This window comes from Homalodisca vitripennis, chromosome 8, assembly GCF_021130785.1.
Source record: "Homalodisca vitripennis isolate AUS2020 chromosome 8, UT_GWSS_2.1, whole genome shotgun sequence".
NCBI lineage: Eukaryota > Metazoa > Arthropoda > Insecta > Hemiptera > Cicadellidae > Homalodisca > Homalodisca vitripennis.
Window position 1 is genome coordinate 9,477,991 of NC_060214.1, and position 27,992 is coordinate 9,505,982.

General features: G+C 34.4%; 1 protein-coding gene across 1 annotated transcript; it reads right to left on the reverse strand.

The window, feature by feature from the left end:
* Nucleotides 1–218: 218 nt before the first annotated feature.
* On the reverse strand, nt 219–27,977 carry LOC124367207 (adenosine deaminase-like). Its single transcript, XM_046823859.1, has 8 exons — nt 27,820–27,977; nt 14,812–14,873; nt 13,136–13,261; nt 10,253–10,392; nt 7,272–7,478; nt 5,800–5,912; nt 1,144–1,313; nt 219–366 (listed from the first exon to the last, which is right to left on the reverse strand). Exons 1-8 carry the CDS (start codon nt 27,832–27,834, stop codon nt 219–221), a joined length of 981 nt encoding a protein of 326 aa, XP_046679815.1. The 5' UTR covers nt 27,835–27,977.
* Between the last annotated feature and the right edge of the window lie 15 nt (nt 27,978–27,992).

The window sequence follows — 27,992 nt, forward strand, 5'->3', positions numbered from 1 at the left end:
TACTGAACCAAACACCATAAGGGAATATGACCCATCATAGCACTTGATCTGGCCTATGCAGGAAGGAATTTCAAGTCTATAGCTCCATGCATTCTCGAGACGTTCCGCATCAGGCAATAGAGATATTGCCAACTCCTGAGTGATAGACTTCGCTAACGTTCAGCCAATCAGTGGAGTGCTCCTGCCGTCCCTATATACTAAGCTAATACGACTGCGGACTAGCTAGAAGCTACACTTACAGCTTGAGCTAGGTGCTGATCCGTGAGTCCGAAACTCCTGGCGAGTTTGTAGTCCCCGTCGACGTAATTTCCGGTCAAGGTCGGGTCGTCAGAACTCAGCGAGAAATTCACTCCATCCTCAGCAAATCTGGAAGTCAGAGAGTTTTACATTGTGGGTGCAACGTTTCCTAGATTGCAATAGAACCTCTAAAATTCTTAATTCTAAGATGAATTTCGTAATCTAATTATAAGTTACGAAGCACCTTTGGTGATGAATAATATTCTAAACTCTCAAATACCAAAACTGATTTCCAAAACTTAACGAAAAACTTTTCTGACACTGTTCAACCATTGATTTTCTTACAAAAGTTGCTTCATCTAAGTGTTTTTGTAGGTGAATACTAATCAACCATCATTTTATTTTATTTTTTATTCATAACCCCAACCTCTTCCTTTGCTTCCTGTCATAGAGATTATTCTCATCTCTTTTCAAGGTATTTATACACTTATCCTTTATTGTCCCTTGTCCCTAAATTTTCCTAATATAACCATAATAAAAGGTTTAATTTTATACCGTCGATGGAGTGACAATGAGCGGTTAATTGTGGTTGAATTAGAAACACTTAATGACAATGCTTGTTTCAATATTTATAACTTTTCCACAACGGATCTTAACTTAATAAATATTACTTTCCTAAATTACCTCTCTCATCAATGTTGACTGTTTCCGCATTCTGTCTAACTTCTACTTCTTTTATAACTGGTAACAACCGGTATGAACACTATTTACTCCCTAGTTTAGTTCTCTCATTACATTACCGATAAGGGTTAATATGGTATATTGAAGATTTTTAAGTTACACTTTGATTGGAGCTTAACACTTCCTCCAACATTTTCTTCCACTTTTACCACCACACTATCGTACCTGAGGATGGGGTGTTTGGCGCAGTTGGGAGGCACAGCAGCGGTCAAGAAGCTGGAGTACGGGCAACACTCGAAATGAATCCTGTCTCGGCGACACCGAGCGTACAACTTCTCGTCTTGAACAACGTGGTAGCCGTGGCCTACTCGGTCACTCTGCAGCTTGTACGCCGCCTGCGGGAGTCACAATCATGTTGAAGACTACACACCAACATATGACAACAATCAGTTCAAAACCAAGTTCAAAAATCTTTATTCAGGAAATCGTTGAATACATGCAAAACAAATACATTCAACGATATATGCCAAAGAACGATATTATATCTTTGGTGGTTGGTTCATATACAAAAGACGTTGACAGACACCCACAAAAATCGTCGAATGGTTTCAGCTTTGACATTTCTTGATTTAATCCTTGAATTTGACATTCGGCCATCTTTAAACTTTTGACACGATTCACACACAACGCCATCACTCACAATGTTTTCTCCGTTAACACGGCACATTCTCCAATAGACTTCTGCTTGCAGGAAACGAACAACACTCCCCAACTTCTTTTGGCGAGAGAATCAATAGAAGCGGTCATGTTTATGCGACTGCAGCTCGGCGATAGCTAGCTAGTTGAGATCGGCAGTGACAAATGTAGCGGGGAAGATGCGCGATCGACTACTGCGCACACCGCGGACCTGCCACGTGTCTGGCCGGCGTAGCATGAGATCGGAGGTTATAAAAATTATTCTCGTACATTTAATTTAGTTATGGTTGTGTATACGATTTGTGTGGCTTTTTTCACATGTAAGCATAGGCTTGTTAGCTGTAAGTATGATTGCCATGCAAATAACAACTAGTACAAATCTGCCATATTGTTTTTTATATAACGATTTATTTTAAATATATATTTTGAATAAAGAAAAAGAACAGCCAGGAATCCACTTTATTATTATTCCAGCCAGGAATATTATTTAATCCACTTTCAACATTTAATTTAGTTGATTACGTTATTGGTTCAAAAGTAAATTGTAATCTACATAGTGTTTATTCCGCGTCAAGATCGTTCTAAAAACACTAGTTTTCACTATTGAAATTTCGATAAATGTAATAAGCTAGAATAGTTGTGGTGCTATAAATTCACACTTCAGTGCACGATGGAGTGTTAAACACGCTTATGTCAAACTAAACAGTAAAGTAATAAAATGGATTATTATGGTGTTGAATTTTGAACCAGACATCCCCGGCTATTGCTAGCTAAGCCGCCCAACATGTGCGAGACTATCGCAATTCGGTTCTGCAGCAATCGGTGTGTATTGACGTTTATCCGGGCTTAGTTAAATGGGATTAAACGTCACCGCTGATTCACACAAAACGTTGAGCTCGTTGGTCGATCACGTGTCAATATTTTGACTTAATAAGCTTACACGGTCTGACGGAATAAGCTGTCTTTGTTTTAATATGAATTATTAAAAATTATCGTATTCGCGGTTTGAGTTGGGCAAACAAATCGGTCTGCAGCACATTATGTATTTTTGAAAAAACATGTTTTAGCGTGTGTTTACAGGCAAGGACGTAGCCAGGTAGGGAGTCCAAGCGGTTCGGATCCCCCCCCCAAATTTTTAACTTTTTTCAATTACTTTTTTAGTAAACGATTATTATTATTTCAATAATTTGATTTTACTAACATGTACTGATGAAAGATCGTTCTCAGCATAGATACGGGCCAAGAACCTTTTAAGGAACAAAATGGATCCTTGCACTCCGTCCACTACGGGAAAATATCAGTTGTCTCGACCCCCCCTTAACATTTTTGTCTGGCTACTGTTCATAAGTGAAAGTCTATATATTTTTTCCACATAACATTTAGTGCCACAATGTTCTACACCAAAAGGAATGTGAATTTAGCCAAACCGAACATTCAACTGTTCAAACGCTCAAATCGCGAGAACCACATATGACAATAAACGCATTTTCAATCGGTACTTATGACTTTCATGACGTCATCACATTCCAGATATAACGATATTTACCGCTTTCAACTGTAACCGTGGTGTAACCGACTCAGATCTCAAATATGCAGAAATACCAATATCTAAAATAGATGATATGTATCATCTAAATTGTGTTGACAAATCAAAGTGTGATTATACTCGTATATTTAACCCTTCCCATGAATTGAGTACGAACATCGGTTCAATATCCTGGGCTTCTTATTGATTATAAAAAGGATAATGAAAGGATAATGTGGATTCAGACATTTTCCATTGTTATCGTAATGCAGAACACTACATTTAGAGGGTTAAAATCTAACCCCTTTTTCTGCCAATTCTATCCTCTTTGACACCTGAAGGAAAGGGTAGATTTCAATCCTCGAAACGGAGTGGGTTCAATATAGTTACTTAAGGGCATTTGAATTTTCAATTGCTCCGATCTGTTACTGTAATTTTAATGAGTCTACTATGAAATGGTATGATATTTTATAGCATTCTTGATTACACCAATTCTTATACTTTATTTCCAGGAATAAAAATAAGGAATTCTGTATTAAACGTACTACAAGCTAAGAAACATAAAATAGTGCCTGAGTTATGTGGGTTTAAAAACGTTAAAATGACAATTTCAGTGCTTATTTTGAATATTAATGCTAATTTTGCACTGCACATAAACTAATTTTAAACTGGATAGAGAAAAATATTCTCTTTGAATCTACTATTTTAATATATTTTAAAACGAAATTGGTGATTATGGAATAAATCTCTTAAACACGTAACGTAGCTACTGTAGGAAGGGGGTTTTCAGAGTTAATTCAGCGTTCAGCACCAGTTAACCTTCCTATTAGTTGAATCAACCCTTCCCACCATAGTTGCGTTATCTGTAGAAACCTCGGTTGCTCCACGGTACCAAGGGATGGTATCAGAAACCTCGTAGAGCACTCAATTAGGCACATCATGAGATAATGAAAATACCCCTTTGACCTAGATTACACTAGATTTTTTACTCTAGATGCCTTTCACATCGAAAAGACGCAAAGAATCCGTGGGAGCTTCTTCGTAGCCGACTGTTTTTATAAGCTGTTCAGACGAACATGACTCCAGATGCTGGGTCTGTGACAGCGTCTGATTTCAGACGATGCAATTAAAGAAAGGTGATATGGACTTTGAATTTTAACCTTTATCCTGCCGGAGTCGATGTTTACATTTCTTTACTGAGCAGTTTTACTAGATCTAAGTCTAGCTCTAGTATCGCACCCTAGTACGAACGGTCTTGGTACACCGAAAATTAATAATACAATAAAGGAACACCGAAAAGACAAACTACTATTCATAAATTTTAAAGAAGGCATTTTTTGCGAGCTAAGTGAAAACCGTGTCCACTTACACAAGCGTTGTTCAAACGTTCAGCGGACACACATCCACGGTAGCCACGTTTGCTAATGGTGGCCTCGGTAAAGGTAATGATAATCGCTACATCCTCTTGAAGCGTTCCTTCAAATACAATAGTGATGTTTTATAAATGTAACGTAAAAAAAGTTTAAAATCATTCAAGTGCGCTAGAATTTATTTTAGACTAACAAATGGGTTTCTGTGTAGTGTTCTTTCACGATTGATGGTTTTGGGGGACAACAGGAATACCATTTGCCACTATTACTAAGGAAATTAGAAGAAAATACAAACTAGCCAGGACTTTTTGGATAGTTCAATTCTTGGAGGGCAAACTTTGAGAGCGGTCAAGTCTAGGTTAACTTTGATGTTAGTTATAACGCCGGTAGCGGAAGTCTAAGACCTTTGAATAGAAATTCGACTGCTGGATGTTATGAGTACATCGGATTGCAGGAAGATCCATCCTAGAGTACGATACCCCACATTCCTGTAAGACACCTATTTGGATAGGTTCATCACTGATCCATAAGGTTCTTCAGACGAGAAGACCAGAATATCTTAGCAGAAAGCTGGTTTTTTGGCACGAGGTCAGTCAGCGCTTAATCGACAGGATGGCCTGTTACACCTGCCAAGGCCAAGTTTAGAGACAGGAAATAGAGACAATGCGACTACCACTTCACCTATTTGTAGGTGTCTCTGATGTCGAAACGATGTAAAAGTTCGTTTTGAGCTTCTTCGTCACCGACTTTCTTTGGATCTCTTAATATAAACATGACTCCAGAGTTCAGGAATCAAGTCTGAGGCAGCGTCATATACCGGACGCGAAACTGGAGCTAAATTCAACATTCAAATTGATTAATGGCACTCGTATTTTTATTTTTGTGTGGTTTACGTTAGTTAAAATTTGTACACTTTGTCAGTATTTACCATGTAAGGCAGAGTTTACACTTTGATGAACACTCAACCAATAAGGGCATTTTTTATTTATTACTTATTTATAGGGCAAAGAAAATTTAGCCAGGAAAATATTTAGGAGTGAGGGGATCTAGACAAATGATATCTTCCCGTAGTGGCAGAAGGTAAGACCCCAGTTTGTTCCTTAAAAGGTTCTTGACCCGTTTCTTTGTTGGGAATGATCTTTCCGTAGTACATGTCAGTAATAATGAATTATTTAAATAATAATAATCGTTTACTAAAAAAGTTATTGCAATTAAAAAATTTAAAATGTGGGAGGTCCGGACCCCTTGGATCCCCTCGCTGGTTACATCCCTGTATATAGTATACCATACCCTGTCTATAGCAGCAGGACCGCTGACCTCCCCGGCATGGATGGTCCGGTAGATGGATGACTTCCTCGCCTCGTCCATCAGGTGCTGAACTTCCTCCACCACGGGTGCCTCGTCTGCAACAGATCCTTAGCATTGATACATCTCCCGAGGAACATATTGAGATCCTGGTTTAATATTTCACGTTGACAAACATAAACTAATAAGAAATGGATTCTAATAGGAAAGAAAAGGACCTGTAGCAAGGAAACTAATACCCACATACCTGATTCCTTGTCAATCCATTCGACAATGAGATTTGAAAATACTATCTGATCCTTTACAACCTTCTGTACTCTGGTGGTTCTCAAGGTTTAAACAGTGTCTATTAAAACCATAAAGACCAGTTTGGAGAAGGTGCAAAGATGAAAATATAAAAAGGCCCTTAATGAGCACCTGTGAGTTAGCATAAACTAACTGAATGCAAAATAAAAAAGGAAAAAGTTTTCTTTTTGTATGCTAGTAAAGGAATTAAACTACTCAAGTACTACATGTAACTTGGACTTAAAAGCAAAAACAAGTCATAAGTTGAGTATTTTTTTAGTTTTTGGAGCAAGACATATGAAATAATGATGAAGCCTTTTTCATGAATGTTATTTATGGACTTCCTTAGCACCTTAGCTTATAGCTGGTAGTACGGGTTGTCTTCGTCCTTAATATTATGTTCTTCATTGATTAGTCTTATATTAATTCATCTTTGTCTTTTTAAATCTTGCAGCAGCCTTGTAAAAGCATGTAACACTTATAGTGCAATTAATTAATAGCTTCCCACGCACAAGCTACGCTAATGTGGAAAGTACATGTATTTGAAGTTAATGTATTAATTAAATATATGGAAAATAGCTGCTATCAATGTTACATGTACTATAATCTATGAAATAAACGCTTTGTATTTGATTTGATTTATCACTAATGTTAACAATGACGATAAAGATCAAATATGTGAGTGAGGTTAACATGTTTTTTTGTAAATAATTCCAATACGCAGTAAATTCTTTTACAATTAATATTATTAGGAGTCTGAGTACAGTACTAGTCATGAAATAGAATTTAATAAATCATATTGATTACAAAGACGTAAATATTTAAAAACGTTTGGTTAAATATCAATACACTTATTAAAATCTTTTTTATTCATCACTCACTCATTTTTATATATTATATACCTGAGCTAAGGTGTTTTTGCCTTTCCTAAATCTACTTTCATCAGAGTCTCCTGCATGCTCCAGTGGGGGTGGCCTTGCATAGCTGCCAGGATGTCTTATCTTATAATAGACCCACCAACTCTGTGGAGTTTTCTGGTTGACAAGTGCAGAGGTCCAACCCCACCACCCCTATGTCCCAGTGGTTCTGGCACAGCCTCAGGGTCTCCTGAATGCTCCAGTGGGGGTGGCCTTGCATAGCTGTCAGGATGTCTTATCTTACAATAAACCTACCGACTCTGGAGTCTTCTGGTTGCCAAGTGCAGAGGTCCAATCCCACCACCCCCAAGTCCCAGTGGTTCTGGCACAGCCTCAGGGTCTCCTGAATGCTCCAGTGGGGGTGGCCTTGCATAGCTGTCAGGATGATCTTGGTCTTGATATTCAGATCCTTCTCAGCCCTCGTCAGGCCGTGGGACACCCTCTTCACCGCCTCGACCAGCCCTGTACAGCAAGGACACATATTGAAATAAATTGTGGAAAAAAACGCATTAAATTCCAAGATATTCCAATATTACCATAGACGTAATTGAATACAAGAATAATTTGTTTTGCAAATTTAATTTACAAATTATGTTACATTCATGTTTACTTCAATCTATACCAGGTGAGTATTTAACATTAGAAAGAATAACTACAGTAACTCTGTTAGGATCATGAAAAATAATGGGTTTTGAATAATTTTATTAAATGGCAATCTTCTTTAAGAAAGTATTTGACTTGACAGATCCCTCATAAATGAAAAGTGCCTTCTCTCTCTCATGGAGTCTCACTTTTTCATTTTTAAATGACAATTTTATAAGAAAATACTCAAAACACTTTTCTCAGTAGAAGCAAATTCATATTTTCCATTCAACCAACTTCAGCAATTCTTTTTTATAACTAGTTGAGTCACTTCAAATTATGAGTGCTATGTCTAATTGATTCAGGGGAAACCTTTAGTATTTTTTCGTAAGTTTGGGCTTTCTGTTTTGCTAAATGGGCTGTTCTTGGCTCTATCCACGAAGCCTCAAGATTTACTATTTATCATCACATTTTTGTTAATAGTGTTACAATGAACATACTCACTATGTCAACCACATATAATTCCTTTACGATATCATAAAAACCATCGTTAGTCTCTTTTCATATATTTATATTTAATTACGAACACTCACATCATTTTATAAATTTAACAATACTTTTAGATGTTTTTAAATAAACTACGGATTTTAGTTGATTTTTGACAGCAATGTGTATATTTAGTCAAAGAAGGTTTATAAAGTGATACTAATAAATGCAGTTGTAGGATATAGTTTGTTGTATGACTTCTCCGCCAAGTGAATTTTAGGCATAGGATGACCCTAAAAGACAAACGTTAGGTAAATGAACCCAGAGAGTAACGATATCTATGTGTTCTAAACTTCTCTTTCTTATAGATCTTATTGCTTGATAACATTGTTAATTTTCCTTAAATACTTCATTGTAAACGTCACTCACCAAATCAATAAAAGCATTATTAAGACTGTTGGAAATTTGTTGATCTTATCAACATCAAACTATGTATAGCTACGTTTTACACATTTGCTCTCAGAGAAATACCTCGACTGTTTGTAAAATTCATAACTGATATTTAAAATTTGGCCATGAGTTGGAAATATAATAGAACGGAATATTATCACCAAACAGTAACAAGCTCGGAAATAAAAATATGTTCATCTATTTCATCTAATGCGGAGAGGGGTGAGTTATAAGGCCTATTGTGAATTTCTTTTCCTTTCCATCATTTACTTCTACTTATATTTTTTATTTTGAAGGGGATTCTTGTAATGCCTTGTAATGGCATTTTCGTTGGTAACACTAAACCGTAAAAATGGTTTTAAGGGGAACTGTCAAAACTCATTTGTAAATTTATGAAAGTTATTTATTTCTTGTTTAAAAAGTCTTCTCACTATCACGTGTGTGGCAGGGAAATTAAGAAAATACAATTTTATAACCAAGAAAATAAAAGTCAAAATTGTATAACCAAGAAAGAAAAGTCCAGTCCTATCGCAGTATTTGCTGTCTCCTACTTAATAACAGTTATAGTTAATAATAATACTTATTTATGGTTATTATAAAGTAAAGATAAGATTGAAAAGAAAGCATACATAAGAGTAAAGTCTTTGTATGAAATTCAAATGTTAAAAAAATTTATGACCTCACCAGCAAATTATCAGTTTTATAGTAACATAATTATGACTATAACGGGAATTTACTAAAATACTTTGGTCCAAAGTAGCTAAACGAATGTCTAAGGATACGTAACTTTGGGAAATCGGCTAGTTTTTTGCTGTAAATTAAGTTGTCTTGACCTTTCCAGGAATATAAAGCGTGACCTCTCGGTTAGAAAATCGTGACCTTACAGCTTCGCTACGAGAGGGGTCATTATTTACACACTTTCTCCCAGCCTCTCCGATTATATTGCTAGCTATAGACACGTGTCTGTCCAAAGTCTTAAAACACTACCTTACATAAATAAATCTGCTATGATAGTAAGGGCAGATTCTATAGGAATGTTGAATTTATCTCCAGTTCAGCCTTCTCTTGTCTAAACGATCCGGGGGGGGGGGGTTGTTTTGAGCGTCTCCGTTCTTCGTCACCGACTTTTTTTGGATTCCTTCAAACGAACATGACTCCAGATTTCAGGAGTCAAGACTGCAACAGCGTCACATTTCAGGTGTTGCACGTTAGAGGAAGGTGAACTGGAGCTAAACTCAACACTCACTACCCTCCAACCGAACAGATTTCAAAGGTGTTCCCAAAATGTGCACAAACTTCCAGCACTAAAAAAGCCTCTTACAGCGCGTTAATAGTAGAAATAACTGGAGGAGACAATAGCTCACCATCGTACCCCACCTACATCTTCGTGAATGTTGCTAGCTATAGACGCGTGTCTGTTCTAAGTCTTCCAACCAAACAGATTTCAAAAGAGTTCCCAAAATGTACGGAAACTTTCAGCACTAAACAATCCTCTTGCAGTACGTTAATAGTAGAAATAACTCTAGGAGACAATAGCTCACCATCGTACCCCACCTGCTTTTCCGTGAATGTTGCTAGCTATAGACACGTGTCTTTTCTAAATCTTCCAACCAAACAGATTTCAGAAGTGTTCCTAAAGTGTGCACAAACTTCCAGCAATAAACAAGACTCTCACAGCGCGTTTATAGTAGAAGTAACTGGAGGAGACAATAGCTCACCATCGTACCCCAACTGCTTCTGCTGGTCTGGACTGAAGCAGCGGTGAGGCACCAGCCTGACCTCAGCGTAGATCACACCAGCCTTGGCCACGTCCTCGCAGTACTCATAGGCCAGGCGCTCGTAGCCGTCCATGTTCGCGCTGAAACACATACACGTTGACAGCTTGGCCGAGTTGGGTACAAAACATTGCAATCAGATATGGCTAAAATGTACATTACTATTTCCCGGAAGGATTGTAAGGAGACAGGATGTCATCGCTCAGTGATACAAAACATCGAGATCTGCAATCTGATCTCTTCTTCAGGTGAATAACTAACCTACGACAGAATTACAAACTAGGTTAAAATAAACAAATCATACCAAAGCGTTGTGACACGCGTAAGTCAGGAATCACATCCACCACGTTGTGTGTCAACTTCACTAACTCTAAAAATTCCAGCTCAAAGGCGCAAAATCTATCCTTAATTACAAAGTCCGATATCTCTGACCGTGCGGTCTCTCGTGTTTTATGTTGGATTATAAATCTCTTTGCTAATTTTATAATACTTGTGAATGTTAGCTTAGCAATAGCACAATTTACGTGTAGCGCACATTTAGTCCTACATTTGGCCATCTATTTTTCTGTGCTGGCTGAGCTTGAGATGTGTTGTTTTTCATTCAAAAGTATACTTGGTGTGAATGGGTTTTCAGCAGTAGTTAAAAACTTGGTTATGTTTTGAAAGAGAGACAATTTTCTCGTAGATATATAAAATAACAATACACAGTAACTGTTATACACTTGTTACGTACAATTTTATCTTATGGGTTCGATAGTTCTACAAATAAGGGTTTAGCAGAAATTAAGATAATCGAAACATTGGGAAATATATCCATAAGTTCTTATAAGTTTTTGTGTTTATTAGTAAAATATTTCACAAAAAATCAAATAAAAATGATATACCAAAACTTTTTAAACCCTGAAAATTGACAAAAAGCAAGCCAGTACAAGTAGAGTTTTACACATTACCTCAACTTTTTTATCATGAAATATTACAGACGTAATTTTACTGGGTAAGTTATATTTTTTATTATACTCTGTACTAAAAACTTAAGAAGCAAAATTAAAAATGAATACACTTTCTTATTTAAACGTTATAAAGCATACATATTTTCTGAAAAAAGGTTAATGTATCAACATGATGGTCGGCATCAACTACATATTAAAAATAGTACTTTGTGATAGATTCATTAGAAACACGCACATAATACATTTACATGGGTTAATATCTGAATTGATGGTTTAATATAGGGTAAAACCAAACGCAACAGTTCAACAAGATTCTGGACAGTGGCCCAGAAAGGTACGTGTTATATGTATGAAAGGTATTTATTAGTATACGAGCATGTTTATGTGAAGGTCTCCAGACGGGTTTTGTTTATGATTATTATGATGTACCATATGATCAACCATGATGATTATTATGATCAACCATAAACCTGAGACGCCGATATACTTGCTTATGAATGCGAATACAATTCATTTTTGGAATTCCGATGGCAGAGCGGTCTTAGACGTCGGATTTTGAATTTGAGTTAGAGATGGCGCAGGTTCATATATAACACCTGTGAACAATGGACCATTAGCCATCAGTACCATCGACCTTGTACTGTATCGACCTTCCCCCTTATTCTGTTTGATAAGATCCTCGCAAAGGCCCATGAGGACGGAAAAAATAAGGTTTAAAAAAGGGTAACTTTCTTTTAAAAACATGTTTGGAGGGAAGGTGTAATTCATTAAAGTGTTGAATGATGTGTAAACCTCGTTCTAATAAATTCTCAAATCTACTGATCATTAGATTTGAGAATTTCTTAGCACCTATCATAATAACCCATGCTTTTATTTTAGTTAGTTAGACAAATACTGTTAGGTCTTTGGTATACTGCTAGGGTGAATTCCGTTCAGAGAACCGCATTTTAAACCTCCATTGCCATCGAAGAGTGACCTGGAATTCTCATAATATATGTATTTTCGTTGAGAGGAATTCGGTGTCAGAAGTAAATTGACCTGGAAACAACTTAATTCTAATACAGCCTCTTGATTGATTTACACCCCAATACGAGTATATTCTCTAGATCCACCTGTGTAACTGGAATCACATCACCAGCCCAGTCACAGTTGCGTGGTTGAGAAATAACAGCTGTTGTATATTCTCCATAATCTACAGGTCGTATATGGTTGGGCAACATGGGATCTTTGTAGGAAATTCAAATGTTAAAAAAAAATGTATGACCTCATCAGCAAATCAGTTTTATAGTAACATAATTATAACGAAAATTTAAGACGTCTCGTTATAGACGTCTCCTAAAGAAAGTATGTCTCGTTCTTTTAGGATAAGAAGCTTAGAAATTGCTCTTAGTCATAAAAGGGCCTTTGCGCTCCTTCAGGAGTGACAGGATATTCAGGATGGGTAAGTTTAGAAGTAGGCGCCGCTTTTGTCGAGATGCATGAGAAAGGAATTTGGGCAATCTCAGTTATATCTCCTTGGAGGAAGAGGAAGCCAGTTCTGTACCAGCATCTCCAGTCAAAGCGAACAGGGTATGGGACACCCTTATGTTTAGGATAGTAACAGCCTTTAACACTTTGAGCTCCCACCAACTCCAACAGTCATCTCCCGCTGTAGAATAGCTAGCCCTATCGATCTACCCTACACCCCAATATCCCAACATTTGCTGTTGGTAATTTTCCGCTCCTCAACACCCATGGGGTTCCCCATATCTAAGTCACACCGGTTTCGGCTGTATCTAGTGTAGGTTCAACTGAAAGGTATGAACCAGCCAGAAGTGAACCGTCCTGGGGTCTATCTTGAGGTTTAACTACTGTTATATACTATAAATAACCTTACTGGTATATAGGAGCGATGAGTTTGTGAGGCTTCAAGAAGTGGCTGAGTCCCTGGGGTTTGTCAGTCACACAAAGTTTTCTCATGTCTTCTACACTCTCGACGCCTGGCAGCTTTATGTTCCGTTTCCTGAAATCATAATTACAAAAAAAAATGCTTAAGTAATAACATAAACTTTAACCACCCCCACCCCCAAAGTACCTATTTGTCTTTAAAATATTTAAAGTGTTCTACGAAAGAAGCGGAAATCATAGTTCTAAACAATTTCAGTATTATACAAGAGCCTCTACATGTAGGTTGACCCTGTGTAGAGGTCTCATTTTCATTAATATTAATATATTCGTTATTGGTGATTACATTAGACTAAACGTCAACAAAATTAATTTCAGAAAATCTTTTTCCTTTCTGGGTCCAACAATTTTAAATCAGTTCCTGATTCTAAAAAAAAAAAAAAAAAAAAAAAAAAAAAAAAAAAAAAAAAAAAAAAAAAACTAAAAACATAAAACATAAAACTATTTCAAAATAAGTTTAAAACGTGACTTTTAGAGAAATCCAAAATAAGTTGCTTGCTTGAGGTTATTGGTTAGTCAGATAGGTTCTTTTAATGCACATTGAAGATACATTTTTGTTTTGTATTTTAAAATACAATACATCATTCATTTTCTTAATTTTATTACATTTAAGTCGCTTTATTATTTGTTGAATTTTACTTTTGTTTGAATTTTTCTGTTAGGTATGTGTTTTTGTCAATAAAAGAGAACTTTAGTTATTATTTTTCACATTTAATTCAATTAAGAACGCTACAGTGTGGACCGCAAGTTTTTAAGTTGACAATTATCGACCGTAAATATATAAATAATTAAGTTAGTTTAAGTTGTGCTAGCCACAGGTATTTAATACTATGGCTAGTAATTCCAGGCAAATGTCTCTATTAGTTTAATAACTACTGGAGGAATACATTTTTTCTTATTCATATATTATTATTATTCTTATTCAATACGAACGGATAAATATAGTTTTCAAGCAATCAGTTTAAATTGTATCAAGCTAGAAAAATACAATAAGAGAAGATTATCTTTAATATTTTTAACTATTTCGGTACCTTTTTATTCGGCTCACACCAAAACGATCACGCAAAAAATCGATTTCATTCTTAGGGTAAATTTCTCTATTGATTTCATGAAAATCCCTGTGTGGAAATTGGTTCTCCGCTCCCGGACATAATATCTTAATTAATTATATAAACAGCTTTTATAACTATATCAATATTGTCCCTATTTTCAATAACAATAAGTAAAATTTCCATTTCTTTGTTATTAATTTAAAATGACATTCAACTATATTTCCTATATTATTATATAAATTTGAAACTAAGTTTTCCATATTAGAAACATTTTTTAAATAATGTACACAATAAAAGTTTATATTCTATATATGTTAGAACCAAACGTACAGCCATTTTGTACGTGCTACAAAATTAAACAAAACTTACAAAACTATTTCTTATAAAAATAAATTTGAAGCGTAGTGACACCAATAATGTTAATAGTAATAGCAAAGTTGATAATTTACTGCAACACAGCCCAAGTGCATATTATGCAATATGGTTACAATTGTGAATTTGAATATCTATGACAATATCCGTTATAAGGTACATACATTACATGAAAAATACTTACTGTGCTAGCTCCCACAATGTGGAGTAACGCCACGCTGAGTCCAGGTGCATATGAAGTTCAATCTGTAACAAAATCAAATGTACTCACTGGGCTAGTAGTGAAAGAAAACCGTATTGCTATTTAATCCTGAAATAAAATTAGTCTTTTTGTTGATAAACATTATACCCTTTACTCAATTACATTGGTGCTTACCTTTAATTCACTTATAAATTGCGTAAAACTGATTTTAATACAAAGCTTTCTGAAGAAACAAAAAAATTGAGATTAAAAGATATATTAAATTTAACAATGTCAAACTATATATTATGGAACATAAATATATGATTTGTTTACAAGATATTTAGCAATATATTATTCCAGATTATATTATGAGATTGTTATTTCTTATTTCGGTTATCATAAGCCCCTAATTTCATTTTTATAATATAATGACAATGAAAATTAAGTAATTATATCGGAAATACAAGATTGTACTGAAATTATATAAAGTAATATAAACAGTAATAATGAAAACTAATACAAATTTATTACTTTAATACTTAAAAGTCAGTGATCATTGCAATATATGAAATGTACAAAATATTGCAAAGATATGTATAAAATACATAGAAAATATAACATTTTGAGTGTAAAAAAGGGTCTCATATTATTTTAAAATAAAATAAACTACCGTTTAATAATTAGCAAACGTTCTTTTTCAAGACATATATTTAGTGAGTACCGTTGCCGAGCGGTCTAAGACGTTAGACTTTGGGTCTAAGTTAGGCTACATAGCGCAGGTTCAAATCCTGACTGTGACCGTTTGAACTTTTTATCAGTACCATCAACCTCGTACTGTATAGACTCTCACCCTTATTCTGTTTTATAAGATCCTCGCACAGGCCCGTGGCCCATGAAGACGGACAGAATTATATAAAAATATATATATAGGGTGACAATTAAGTCTGGAACCTCTTTTTTAATTTTTGAACCACAATAGAAAGAAATACCAAAGTTCACACGTGCTTACTGGTGATAGTAACGCACACATCTGCCCAATTACCGACCGGATAATCCCTTTAGGGGACGGTCCACAAGGAGTCAGACAAAATTCTTAAATAGCAGCATAGGTCAAGTTTGGTATCAAATTAAAGGTCTTACTTATCAGAGTACAATGCCGCAAACCGGACTTCAAAAGGTGGATTCATTCAGTAGTTATACCTATTTGAATTTTAAAACAATTGAACAATGTAAATTATTAAGTATTACAAGTAAACACCAATTTTTAAGTACCTGTGATCAAAGTAAGTGTTCAAAATGTTCCCCTACCATCGTCTGGCAATGTCCTAGGTGGTTGTAAAAGCCATCCACTGCATTTTGAAGGTAGTCATGAGGAATATCTTGAGCTTCTTGGACTATGACATTTCTTAGGTGCGCCAAATCTCGAATCTTAGTAAGATAAACTTTATCTTTGAGGTATCCCCAAAGAAAAAAATCCAGCGGAGATAAATCAGGGGACCGAGCAGGCCACTCTACTGCACCACGTCTTCCAATCCATCTGTGAAGGAAAATTGTATCCAAGTATTCTCTAACAAGGAGAGCAAAGTGTGGTGGCGCGCCATCTTGTTGGAAATAAATTCTTTGAAATTGTCGACCAAGAGCAGCTTGTAGTGCAGGAATTATCTCATTTGGGAGCATTGCTAGATACGAGTTACCATTTAAATTACCATTGATAAATAATGGGCCCATAATTTGATTTCCTATAATACCTGCCCAAACGTGGAGAAGCGAGAGCCAAGCGAACTTCCAGGATCAAGGCCGACCGGATTCCTGCCGTACCACCGCCGCCCACGGTCTTGAATACTACTCAGCGGTCGGCAGACCGCCACGGGTAATCGTCCTCTTCCAGCCGTTATGTAACTGAGTCGGCCGATCGCGTCCTGTTATACAGATAAACGGCTGCAGGTCATAATTGCGTAGTCCATCACAGTTCCTTCTTCGCGTGCTATTCCCGGGAGCACCACCGGTTTCGCCGATTAGCTCATATCTGACAGGTTGCCAGCAAATAAAAGCAACAAGACTTTTGTAAAGCACAGCTATTACATTGTAATCGAAAATTAATTCTGAAGGCTTTCAACAACTATTTTTTTTTTTTTTTTTTTTTTTTTTTTTTGGAGGCCAAAGAGCGTAGCATTGGACAGTTGCCATTGCAACACCAGATGTTTGTTTTTTTTTTTTAGTGTGTGCCACATTACAGGAGAATATATGGCTGAGAATAATCCGTCTTAAAACCTTGACCTTTGCGTCTTTACCTTTACAAGAACTTGCCCTTAATGAGTCGACGTTATGGGAGCCATAAACTTGTCACCTGTGCAGTTAAACAATAGATTAGACCTTCCCGTAGCGTAAGGGTATGGTTACGACACTCTAACCGAGAGGTCAAGAGTTCGATTCCCAGGGAGGTCAACAGAATTTTACAAATAGGTTCGGACCGTTTTCCCTCAAAAACTTGAATTAAAATGCCATTAGCGTTGAAAGATAGCCCTTAAAATATCAATCGTTACTGGATACATTGTCTTGTTATGAAGAGTTTCAAATCTTTGACGTTCAATATGATAGGAGACAAATCTCAAAAGAAGTACCTTAAGTATCTGCTTATTGGCTGTGCGTCAGTGAATCTTTTGAAGTGGGTGAAAATTTCTTTGCCGTCTTTGTCCTGACGATATTTAGAGAACACATTATAAGCTACAGAGTTGAAATTTTACATGAACGTTCATTTCCACGTATAGTCTTATTATGGCCCATACCTCTCCATGAGCGTTAGCGAAGCCTAACTTTCCGCCGAATACGTCAAGAAAATTGAACTAAAGATTTGATATTTGACAAGGAACTTCGGTAAGGTCTATTACGTGTCACATGGTGTTGAGTATTCCAGCTTTATTGATTCAGAGTAAATAATATCAAACAATTCTGTTTTACTTTCTTGTGCAAAATCTGTATTTCTTGTCAAACACGCACAAGGAAGAAATATTACATGTTTCATACACATTATTACATAACCAGCTGCGAACGATTCGAATAAGTCTTGGAAATATAGTCTGGGGTAATTAAGTCGTAGTCTTTGATATGCCACAAAGTGTTGGAACAGTTTATTTGACCTTATCTCATAAATTCCGCCTGCTATTTATCTTTATCGTTCTTTAATTGTTTACCCTTTTAACGTTTTCCTTATTGGAAGGAAAGGTTTGAATAGACTCACAGTTTTCTTTGAATTAATTTTCTAATAATAGACTCGACAGTTCTAGAACTTTTTGCACATTTCCAAAGATCCTGAGGTAACAATTTTTGTTTTTGGTAACGAGTATCTCTCAATAGTTTATCTACTATTACCGGTCATCCTGCAAGATTTACCTTGAAAGAAATAACAGACCAGAGGGATTATAGTTACTGAAAAGCACAAAATGGAGATTGAGCTTTTGCCGAAATTGAAAATAATTTGAACTATCAGTGTAAAAGAGGAAACCTTCGTCGATCTGAATGTGGATCATTTCAACAAATTGAAACTGATGGGATCAAATATTCAAGATTAAATTAAGTATTTCTCAAGTGTAAGTAGGCTCAAGTTCAAGTTTTTAAAAACAAAATAATTGCCATTAATTTTGTGATCGGTAAGGCTTATTATCTGTCTGCTCCTGCATTCTTGTAGTTTAAATTAAAACCGGAAACACCCTCGTGTCATTCGCTCTTTAACCACCATAGTGCTCATCTTTCGGACTTCCGGTCAATGAAGAGATCGATAAAACGGTTCATAAATTACTCCTAGATAACATCACAAGGCATAAAAACATGCAATAAACTGGGACAACAGTACTTTCAATAGGTATTTTCATCAGTAATTATACAAAAACCCGTAAGATGGCGCCACAAAGCGGATAGCAGTGGTAAAGCAGTTGATGGCGACCGGAAGCGATTGGACACGCGTCAGTCTCCCGCCACGGCGACTCGACGCGATCGACACGAGAAGAGGGAAGACACAAGATATGAGTTATAGATGACCTTTAAAACCGGTTTACTATTGCAACACAGAACTCCGTCTATCTAGCTTTGAGAATATTAATAAACCGATTAAAATATGAGACTCAACCAAATCCTGCAATGTACAGGGTGGGCCATAAGTCACTTGACAAAAATGCATTGCGATAATAAGTATTAATTTATTATAAAGTATATGGTAAACTTAAATGTTTATAATTTTTATTGCCATACCAAATAACAAAAACATACCTAAAGTAAATGTTCAAAGTGGCCTCTATTACTTTATATACACATGTAACATCTTTTAAGCACAGAAGCGCATATGGTGTCAGTCATGGCTTTGGTAGATAATTCTTGAAATGCAGATTCAATAGGTTCTCTTAATTGTTGCAGATCCCTTGGTTTCTCTGAATAAACTTTGTCTTTTAAAATTCCCCAAATTTAAAAGTCCACTGGGGTGATATCGGGTGAACGCGCAGGCCATTCAGTTGTACCTCGTCTTCCTGTCCATTCTGCAAAAGTCTCATTCAAGATCTCTCACATTGTTCCCGTAGTGAGGAGGTGCACCATCTTGCTGCGAAATTAATTTTTCATGAATAGGCTGTGGTTTTTTGAATGCAGGACTGTTTTCCAATGCAACTGTTACCTCATGTAACATGTCATGGTAATTAACAGCATTAATTAACCGTTTGTTCAAAAAAGCGTAAAAATAGGTTTTCTTATTGGTAGCTTATTATTCATGATTTACTCAATTATTTAGAAAACTTAATCTACCAAAATCACTTCTAACATGATGCTAACTTCAAAATAACTCAAACACAACCTAATACTGTTGTTTTGTTGTAACAGCTGACAGGTTACAACTAGAGTTAAATTAATACTGAGTGACTGGTAGTGTAAAGTGACTTTTGGCCCACCCCGTATTATATAAAATATATTACATTCTTAATTAATTGTGTTTTACTATACATTACAGTATACCTTTATTGCCAGAAAGAATGTTAACATTGCATATCATGCGTTGCATAATAATAATTTAATATTCATTAAAATAATGAAATGTCTTAATGCTAAATATTTAATTTTTAAAATATCGTAGTTAGTTAACAATAAAAGTTGTCAAGCAGTGAAATCAATATATAATCAAAAATAACTTTGGATGTCAACGCCCCTGTACTATCGCACATTGAAGCTAGTGAGATGGTCCATGAATTCACCAACTATATAAAATGAAGAAGACACTAAAAATTGTCGCAATTCACCTTTGAACCGATTTACATCATTTATTTAATTTTAGTTAAAAAATTTTAATTTTAGTTAAGAAAAGCTCCTATAAAGCCGTTACCCCCAATAGATTTTAAATTTCTTCAAAATAAATTTCTGAACTTACTAGCCCTTAACAGTCTGCAATAATTTATGCCACATTGTGGTCTAGCGTTTTAATATAAAGCGTACTGGCATTTCTGGAAATTCTGAACCAATCGTCGGATCTAACGAAGATATTCCTGATGAGAGAGCACTGGCCTTATAAGTTATTCAATAACAACTACACAAATCTTGGGAATTATCTAACCAAACGATCGTTGTTCATTAAAGATAGTTTTTCTCTCGGACTTCACGGCCCCAACAATCCCAATTAGTCTTTCAATCTAATTGAGAATAAGGGAAGATCTTCCAAGTGAAATAATGTATTCCTATATTTTGAATAATACAATAAATTATGTTATTTCCATCACAATATGCACATAAGCACAATATACTATTTTTCACTCTGAGCTTTTTAAAATTTGGCCAAGTTGGTAAAATGCAAATATTTTCTTCAATTTCTTATTAAGTTGTGCTATATGCGCGGTCCATTTTAATGTACTATCAAATATCACTCCTATATATTTATAAGAATGCAATTTAACGCTTAAAAATTATATCTGAAGGTTTCTTTGACTTTTCTACACGTGAATTTATATGGAGAAAAATTCTCGAGCCTTATTAGATCAACGATGTTAGTGACTGTTTTCCAATCACAGTTAATAATAGAATTATTTTGAAGGTTTTTGTCGATATATGTCGAGGTAGGATTAGACTTTTTAAATGTACTTATTTGGACTTAAATCAAGTTCAACATAAATTTCGTAATGGTCCGAAATATTTGTTTCAATAATCGTTGTTTTAATTTTGTCCGGCTTTTTACTTTGAACGAAAATGTGGTCAATACAACTTTTACTATTCTCAAATATTCTGGTTGGCTCCGAAATACCGAGCATAAATCCCTCATAAATGAAATTTAAGTACCTTTCTTTTACGCTTAGTGTATCAATAAGTCGGAATTAGCGTCATCAATGAGGTTTTGTCATTAGTCACATCATTGTAGTACTGTCTCAGTGCTAGAGAAAGTTGTCTAGGTCAAAGTCGTGAGTCCTATAAACTGCCAGTGGATTGTAATGTTTGTTCTTATAAGTGAAGTCTAACGTAAGTCCCTACACATGTCCTAACTCCACATCTGTTCCACTAACACACACTCTTAATAAGTCCTCCTCCGTAGACTAATGGTTATAGTCTCGGCTCTCTAACCGAGAGATCACGGGTTCAAATCCCGGGAAGGTCCAATCATGTACTTTGTACTTTAATAAAAAAAAAAACAGTGCACTTCGCTGAGGCTTAAATGAGATTAAAAAAAATATAAAAAAACACACACTCTCTCGCTCACATTCATTCGCACACCATCATTCCCGTTTTTCCCTGAGAAGTTGAAATAATTTTTAACCCTCAAATGGCACACCTTCACACCCAGCTAACCTTGTCTCACTCAGGCAAATGAAATCGACTTAGCTTTCATCGAATCTAGATGTATTAAGAGTGAATCTAAGTTTTTGTTGTGCCCTTTAATGTTCATGTAAAAATACTGAATTTATAATCTCTAAATGAAAATCATTTATCATAATTTTTAAAGGCTTCAACTTGTGAGCAGTGTATTTTTCTATAATGCTCCACTTCTCTGTCAAAATGTTCCAATCTGAGGCTTGGAACAGCTTAACTTAATAAAATATGTTACAATGATTGAAGATAATTTTATACTTAGGGACCAGAAATCAGCAAGATTTAGAACAGGTTATATTACTTTCAAGATCAACCGTTGCCGTTGTACAAATGCTTACTTACAGTTTTAGTAATGCAACAATGCAGCGCGACATATTCAGTTAGATGTTCCTGTACGATACATGAAATAATGAGTTTATTCCTCCACAAAAATACAGTTTAACAACAATCTACGTTCTAGGAATATACACTGCCACTTCATCCAGTAGTGTGGCAGCGCAATAATAGAAAAATAATGTTTATTAGCGAGAGTCCAAACTCTTCTTTATAGACTGCTCACTCCGTGCCGCCTGCTAATCACTGTACTTAATCTTATCAATACAAATTGCCTTATTTGACCAATTTACTTTCGATTGATTAGATATTAAAACTTTGTCTTGTTACCATATTAAGGAAACTAACATTAAACATTTAACAGCAACAAATATAAAAGTAAATATAATACACATATACAAATAAATAATATAATAATGAGGTAATAAATAAATACACATACTATTTACAGTTTAACAAAATAAATATAACGACGAGAAACCAATAAATAAATAAGCCAACATACAATAAATAATTATACAAGAATATTGTTTAAGAAACTGATATCACTAATTTCAAATAACCATTTTTTCAACTTAATACTAAACAATTTTACTGTACTACAGTCTGCGATACAGGCACGATATACTCAATACAAACAAACAAAGTCTGTTCAGGCTTGTTAAGAGCATCAAACAAGAACAGGACCCCAGCTAGAAACAATTGAACAAAGCATTATTTCGTTTAATCTGAATCGGGGAACATTATGACCCACTTTCATGTTATATTAATGTTAATTTGAACAAGGCCAGATATGACTTATCTTTTAATTATTTTAGTATTTTAAGTCATAAAGATATCAAGACCAGATATACGTGACAGCGATAACGGTAAAAAGTCCAGTCTTGTTTGATTATTTACTTTTCAAACCAAAGCAACTATTCCTGCGTGAGGAGCTTGGAATAAAATCAGTATATGTATATTCGGTGATCGGCTCTGAAGCAGCCCCTTACAAAGCCTGTAAAGTAATTAAATTATTAATCTATTATACAGTCTCAGTTTGAAACTATGTACAGCACAATTGTAATATAAAGTATTCCTATTTAATAACAATAGAAAATGAGACTATAATTCTAGTTTCCTCTGATATGGGATTTCTTTCATAACCAAAATAAGATAGTAATGTACATATACATATATGTTATGTCAGTCTGTATGTTTTTTAGAAAAAAAATAATACCTTAAAAACTAATAAGTTTAATCATGTCAAAGTGATAACAAGGCCAAGTACAGAAAAAATTATCATAAAATTATCTTTAGTATTTTCAAAATGGCGGCCTTGTGAACTTTTAAACTTTGAATATCTTAAAACCCAAAACTTTTTCTCAAGAATTCAATGGATAACTGTTTTTTAGAGGATATTATCACAAATCTAATGACACCAACACTATTTAAATCGAATTATAAATAACTGATTTAGAGCAGATTTACTGTGACAAGACATGGCCCACATTGAGGTTCTCAGCGAATAGCCGACAATACAAAACCTGAATAAACGGCAGCTAAACCTAAGCATCGGAGACCCACGTTCATATGGTGAAATATGTTTGTCTTGACTTGAGCAATAACGTAGGATACCTTTGTCCAGAAGGTATATACGGGACACCCTGTATATACTCAAACTATTATCTTTGTTGCATAATTGATCCATTATAACGTAGGCTGAAAGGACGTTAATAAACTGTACGAAAATAATTAATTGACTGTAATTAGAGCGTTTTTGGAGCCGTCTTCCGGCACAGGTGAAATTAATCTTTGAATAAATCTTACGTCACAGAGTGTACAAAGAAATACGATTTTACAAATCGATTCTCTCACATCAAAAACCAAAAGTACAGTTCTTTAACAACCCATAATACCTAAAATAGTGCCTTAATACTTATTACTACTACAAGAAAACCTTCACGTTTGTTTATTATGTGACAAAAAACTCATGCAGACTGCAGCACAATATGTCAGCATTGTTTAATTTCTATCAATTTTGAAGTTGATCAATTTTTATACAGTTTAGATGATATTTTTTCTTACAGTGTCAACAAGTTTTCATTCACATAATATAATTTTATGTCATAGAATTATCATTTTGCTTTTAATATAATTATGTAACGTTCTAGATCAGCATTCTAACCTGATGGATTAAAATGAATTATTTCTTACTCTTACATCAACCATCCCTAGTTACACTTAGAACACAACTGCAAAAAAACAATTGTTTATTACTAAAACAACTTAATTTGCCATAAATGTGTTGCTAATTTAAAGATTAAAACTGTTAATATACCAATAAACGTTATATAAATGTTACCGCTGCCAAATGTGTCTCTGCCCACTGAATGCCAAGGATATGGAAATGAAGCCAAAACTGGTTTCAAACCAGATATAATCCCGTGCGGTTAAAACCGTACATTAAGCCATTTGCTGGTTCAATGAAGTTTTAATCTATACTCCCTACTCAAATTGCTAAATCAACTTTCCTTTGTGAATGGCCATTTACAAATCATGGAACCGTTTAATGCTTTATAAATAGAACTAGTATTACAAAACTTAACTAATTTATGTTCGTGATGAGTTAATGACATATATTCATTGGTCAGAATATTTACCTAATAAAAGAATTCCATAAATGACGAAATTATAAATGTAGTTGACATTTCATCACAATAACAAATCAGTATATTTCAGGAATTTAATTATTTAATTTTTTTTCTCGTGTTGGAAACAGGTAGCAATGCTGCAGTTACATAAAAGTAAACATTCTTGCATCGAATTCCGCGGTTGAATTAATTGTAACTCTTATTAAATTGCCTTTAAATCCGTCTGTTAGTTATGTCGTTATATGTCCAGTAATTTGTCAACCTCTCATGTCAAATTTTTATGACAAATATTTTTATTTATATTACTCCAAAGTCATATTTGTTTCTTATGTAGGTTTTCATATTGTATTTATTTTGTGTTGTGATTTTATGGTCATTACTGCGTTTTGTGCATTAAACGAAGTCAGTCTTCGTAATTGAATTGCCTAGGGCAAAGAATTAAGAGAATGGAATTGCCTATCAATAAATTAGCTTGAGAAGAAAATCGTATGCTTCTGTTCGGATTATTGTTATTATCCAAACAATTTTATCTAATAAGTTTTAGTGGTAAATGAATTATTAGTTATGTTAGAGTTGGATTTTCGTAGTTTATAATTATTTGGTTTTTGGCAGTATTTTTAGTTGTTCAATTTGAGAATTGAAATCTTGTATTTAATGTACTTTTTGTCAATTTTAAATTTTAAACGCCATAAACAACCTATCAGTGCAATGATCTACTGATATATCAAATACAAATCTGTTGCTTTTGTTTTATTAAACATAGTTATATTTATTATGAATTCATTTCGTAGATTGCTTCGCTTTCTTGTAAGAAAATATGCCTGATAGTTTTTTTCTGGAAAATTATTGATACATTTAATAGTTTATTAGTTTACCTGATATTTTTACTACCGTGATGTTGAATTTACCTGCCAATTAACACCCAAAATTGGTATTTATTAAAATGTTATAGATATTAATGATTTTTTATTAGTTACTAGCTGTGTTCCAAAACATCTTATTACCTTGTGTTACTAATTTAGTAAAAGTTTTTGCGTCTTCGTAGGCTCAAATTTCTTGTAAGATTCTAGAAATTATTAATACGTTGATTGCTACAAATGCACAGTATATTTCTTAGTAAAATTTAGAAAATAAATTTCTTTTATTAATTCTAATCCTTTAGAAATAATCTAACGCCTTATTTTTTTAGACATTTTCAATATAATACTGAAGCAAGTGTATTATTTTATGAATTTATACCTGAATAATAAAATATATATCATCATAAGCAAAAGTCGCCTTTCGGACTTCAGTATGTACAGAGGATTTACAATGTTTTGAGATTCAGAGCCATTGAGAAAAGATGTATTGGGTTAAACAGAATATATTATCTAGTATTGTGTCTGTACTTTAGAGAAACTGTGGAAATCTTTAACACAAAGATTGTAACCTCAACCTTCCACTCTTACAAAAGTGTTTTTGTTACAGTGATGCATCTTTTTTGCCACCTTTTTGAATGACTGTCTGCGGTGTGCTGGAAACAGTTACGTAATTTTATTGAGTCGCTTTAACTGTAAAAATTGTATTCACTAGAATGCTTTGTGAATTCTAATACTGTCAAATTCAACCACCTCTCTTGGAGCCTCGGGTTCGATACCTGTTGGCCGAAATTACGAAAAATGCGACGGAAAGGAGAGTTAGGATTAGGAATTAACCAAACAAACTCCTAATATAGGTTAAATGGCTCATGAAGGTTACATGCCTGTATTCTTTGACTATTTTATCTGTTTTTGTTTTTACTTAGTGCTATGAAACAATTCATATCCTTTTTTTTTATTCAGAGTTTTAATTTCTGTCTGAAGCAAACTTATTAGGAATCTAGGAAAGAGAATAATATATAAATTATATATAATTATATAGCATATATAATATTATATATATATATAACTGAATAAATTATATATATATATAATTCATAACATTCTACAAGATATTGTCTAAAATAGCTTTGTACACACACTCCTTTATAGCTTTAAATTCCTCAGTTACCCGTGAATCTGTTTCATACAAATACTACTTTTAAACAACACGCGCCCTCTTGAGATCTTCTATACTGTTATCCTTAACTCAAACCCCGTCGTAGTTATTCCTTGATAGTTTGCGCCTTTTTCCTCTCCACGATGTAAAACTATGGATTTGTGTAGAATTGATTCTTTTATGGTGCATTGGACTTAAATATTTTTCACGCGGATTTTTATAAAAATGCAGATTTTATAGCTCGTAATATTATTCTTATTTTAGAGAGTTCTGATATACTTTCTCAAAGCTACGAAAACAATTAATTCGTTCATTGTAAAGAAACACAGATTCGTTTATTCTAAAATATTATTGTTCAAAATCAGAATCGAATTTATAATTTTGAAATAGTCGTTTACAATTTTTATTTGTACAAGTAATGGTGGGAATATGTTTCTGTTTTAAATGGTTTTAAGTATTTCCAAAATACATAAGCTGTTACAGAATCGATTGACAAAAACATATTGTATTTTTAAATTTTGGAAGTACGCTGCAATTTAGATTAGAATTTAGGTATATTCTGATTTTTTTAAATAAACATTCTACCAACCCTCATCCGTCCATGAGTTTGATAATTGATTTTAGGTCTTAATTTCTGGAATGTCCATCAATAAAAACCATTAAATCTCATGGAGATGGTCTCATTGATAATTCGTCAACTATTTACAAGTACAAATATTATACAGAACAAAGTTGGATGAAGGAATTCTGAACCTTCAAAATTTGGTGATATGCAAAGGATTAGTACGTTAAACCTTGGAAACGGCCTCGTGCCAGTCAGTTAATTCTACCGAGCGCATAAAATCTTCACCCGCAATCCAACTACTTATTTCTATCGCTCTTTTCATCCTTCAAACTAGTTTTGAGGTTAGGTTTGAGTTTATAATAAGCTATATAATATATAACACCTAAATTGTGAAAGAAACTTAAATGTTTTATTTGTGTCCTGACCTGAATAATAGTCAATGTCCTATCAAACCATTGTAAAAACTGTAACATTGTCAAAACTGAAAAATAAAGCAATTTTTTTTATTAACTTTGTATTGAGTCAATAATTTTTGTAATGTGCATTTGATCTAATAACGAAAAACAAAATTGCCTAAGTCTATGGATTATTACACAACTGAATTCTAAAAGTAAACTTATAGGTTATGTTTACCTTTTTCCCGTCCATGTCGAGAAGGCGCCAATCCAACAGAACCGCAATCTGGAAGGCACTGACTGTTACTGAACCGCGGAGCGGTACTCCAGCGATGTAGTCGTCCAGCTGGTTACATAACCTAAAATTACCCCTACCACCGCCACATTCATTATCAACAGTACTCCACTAAC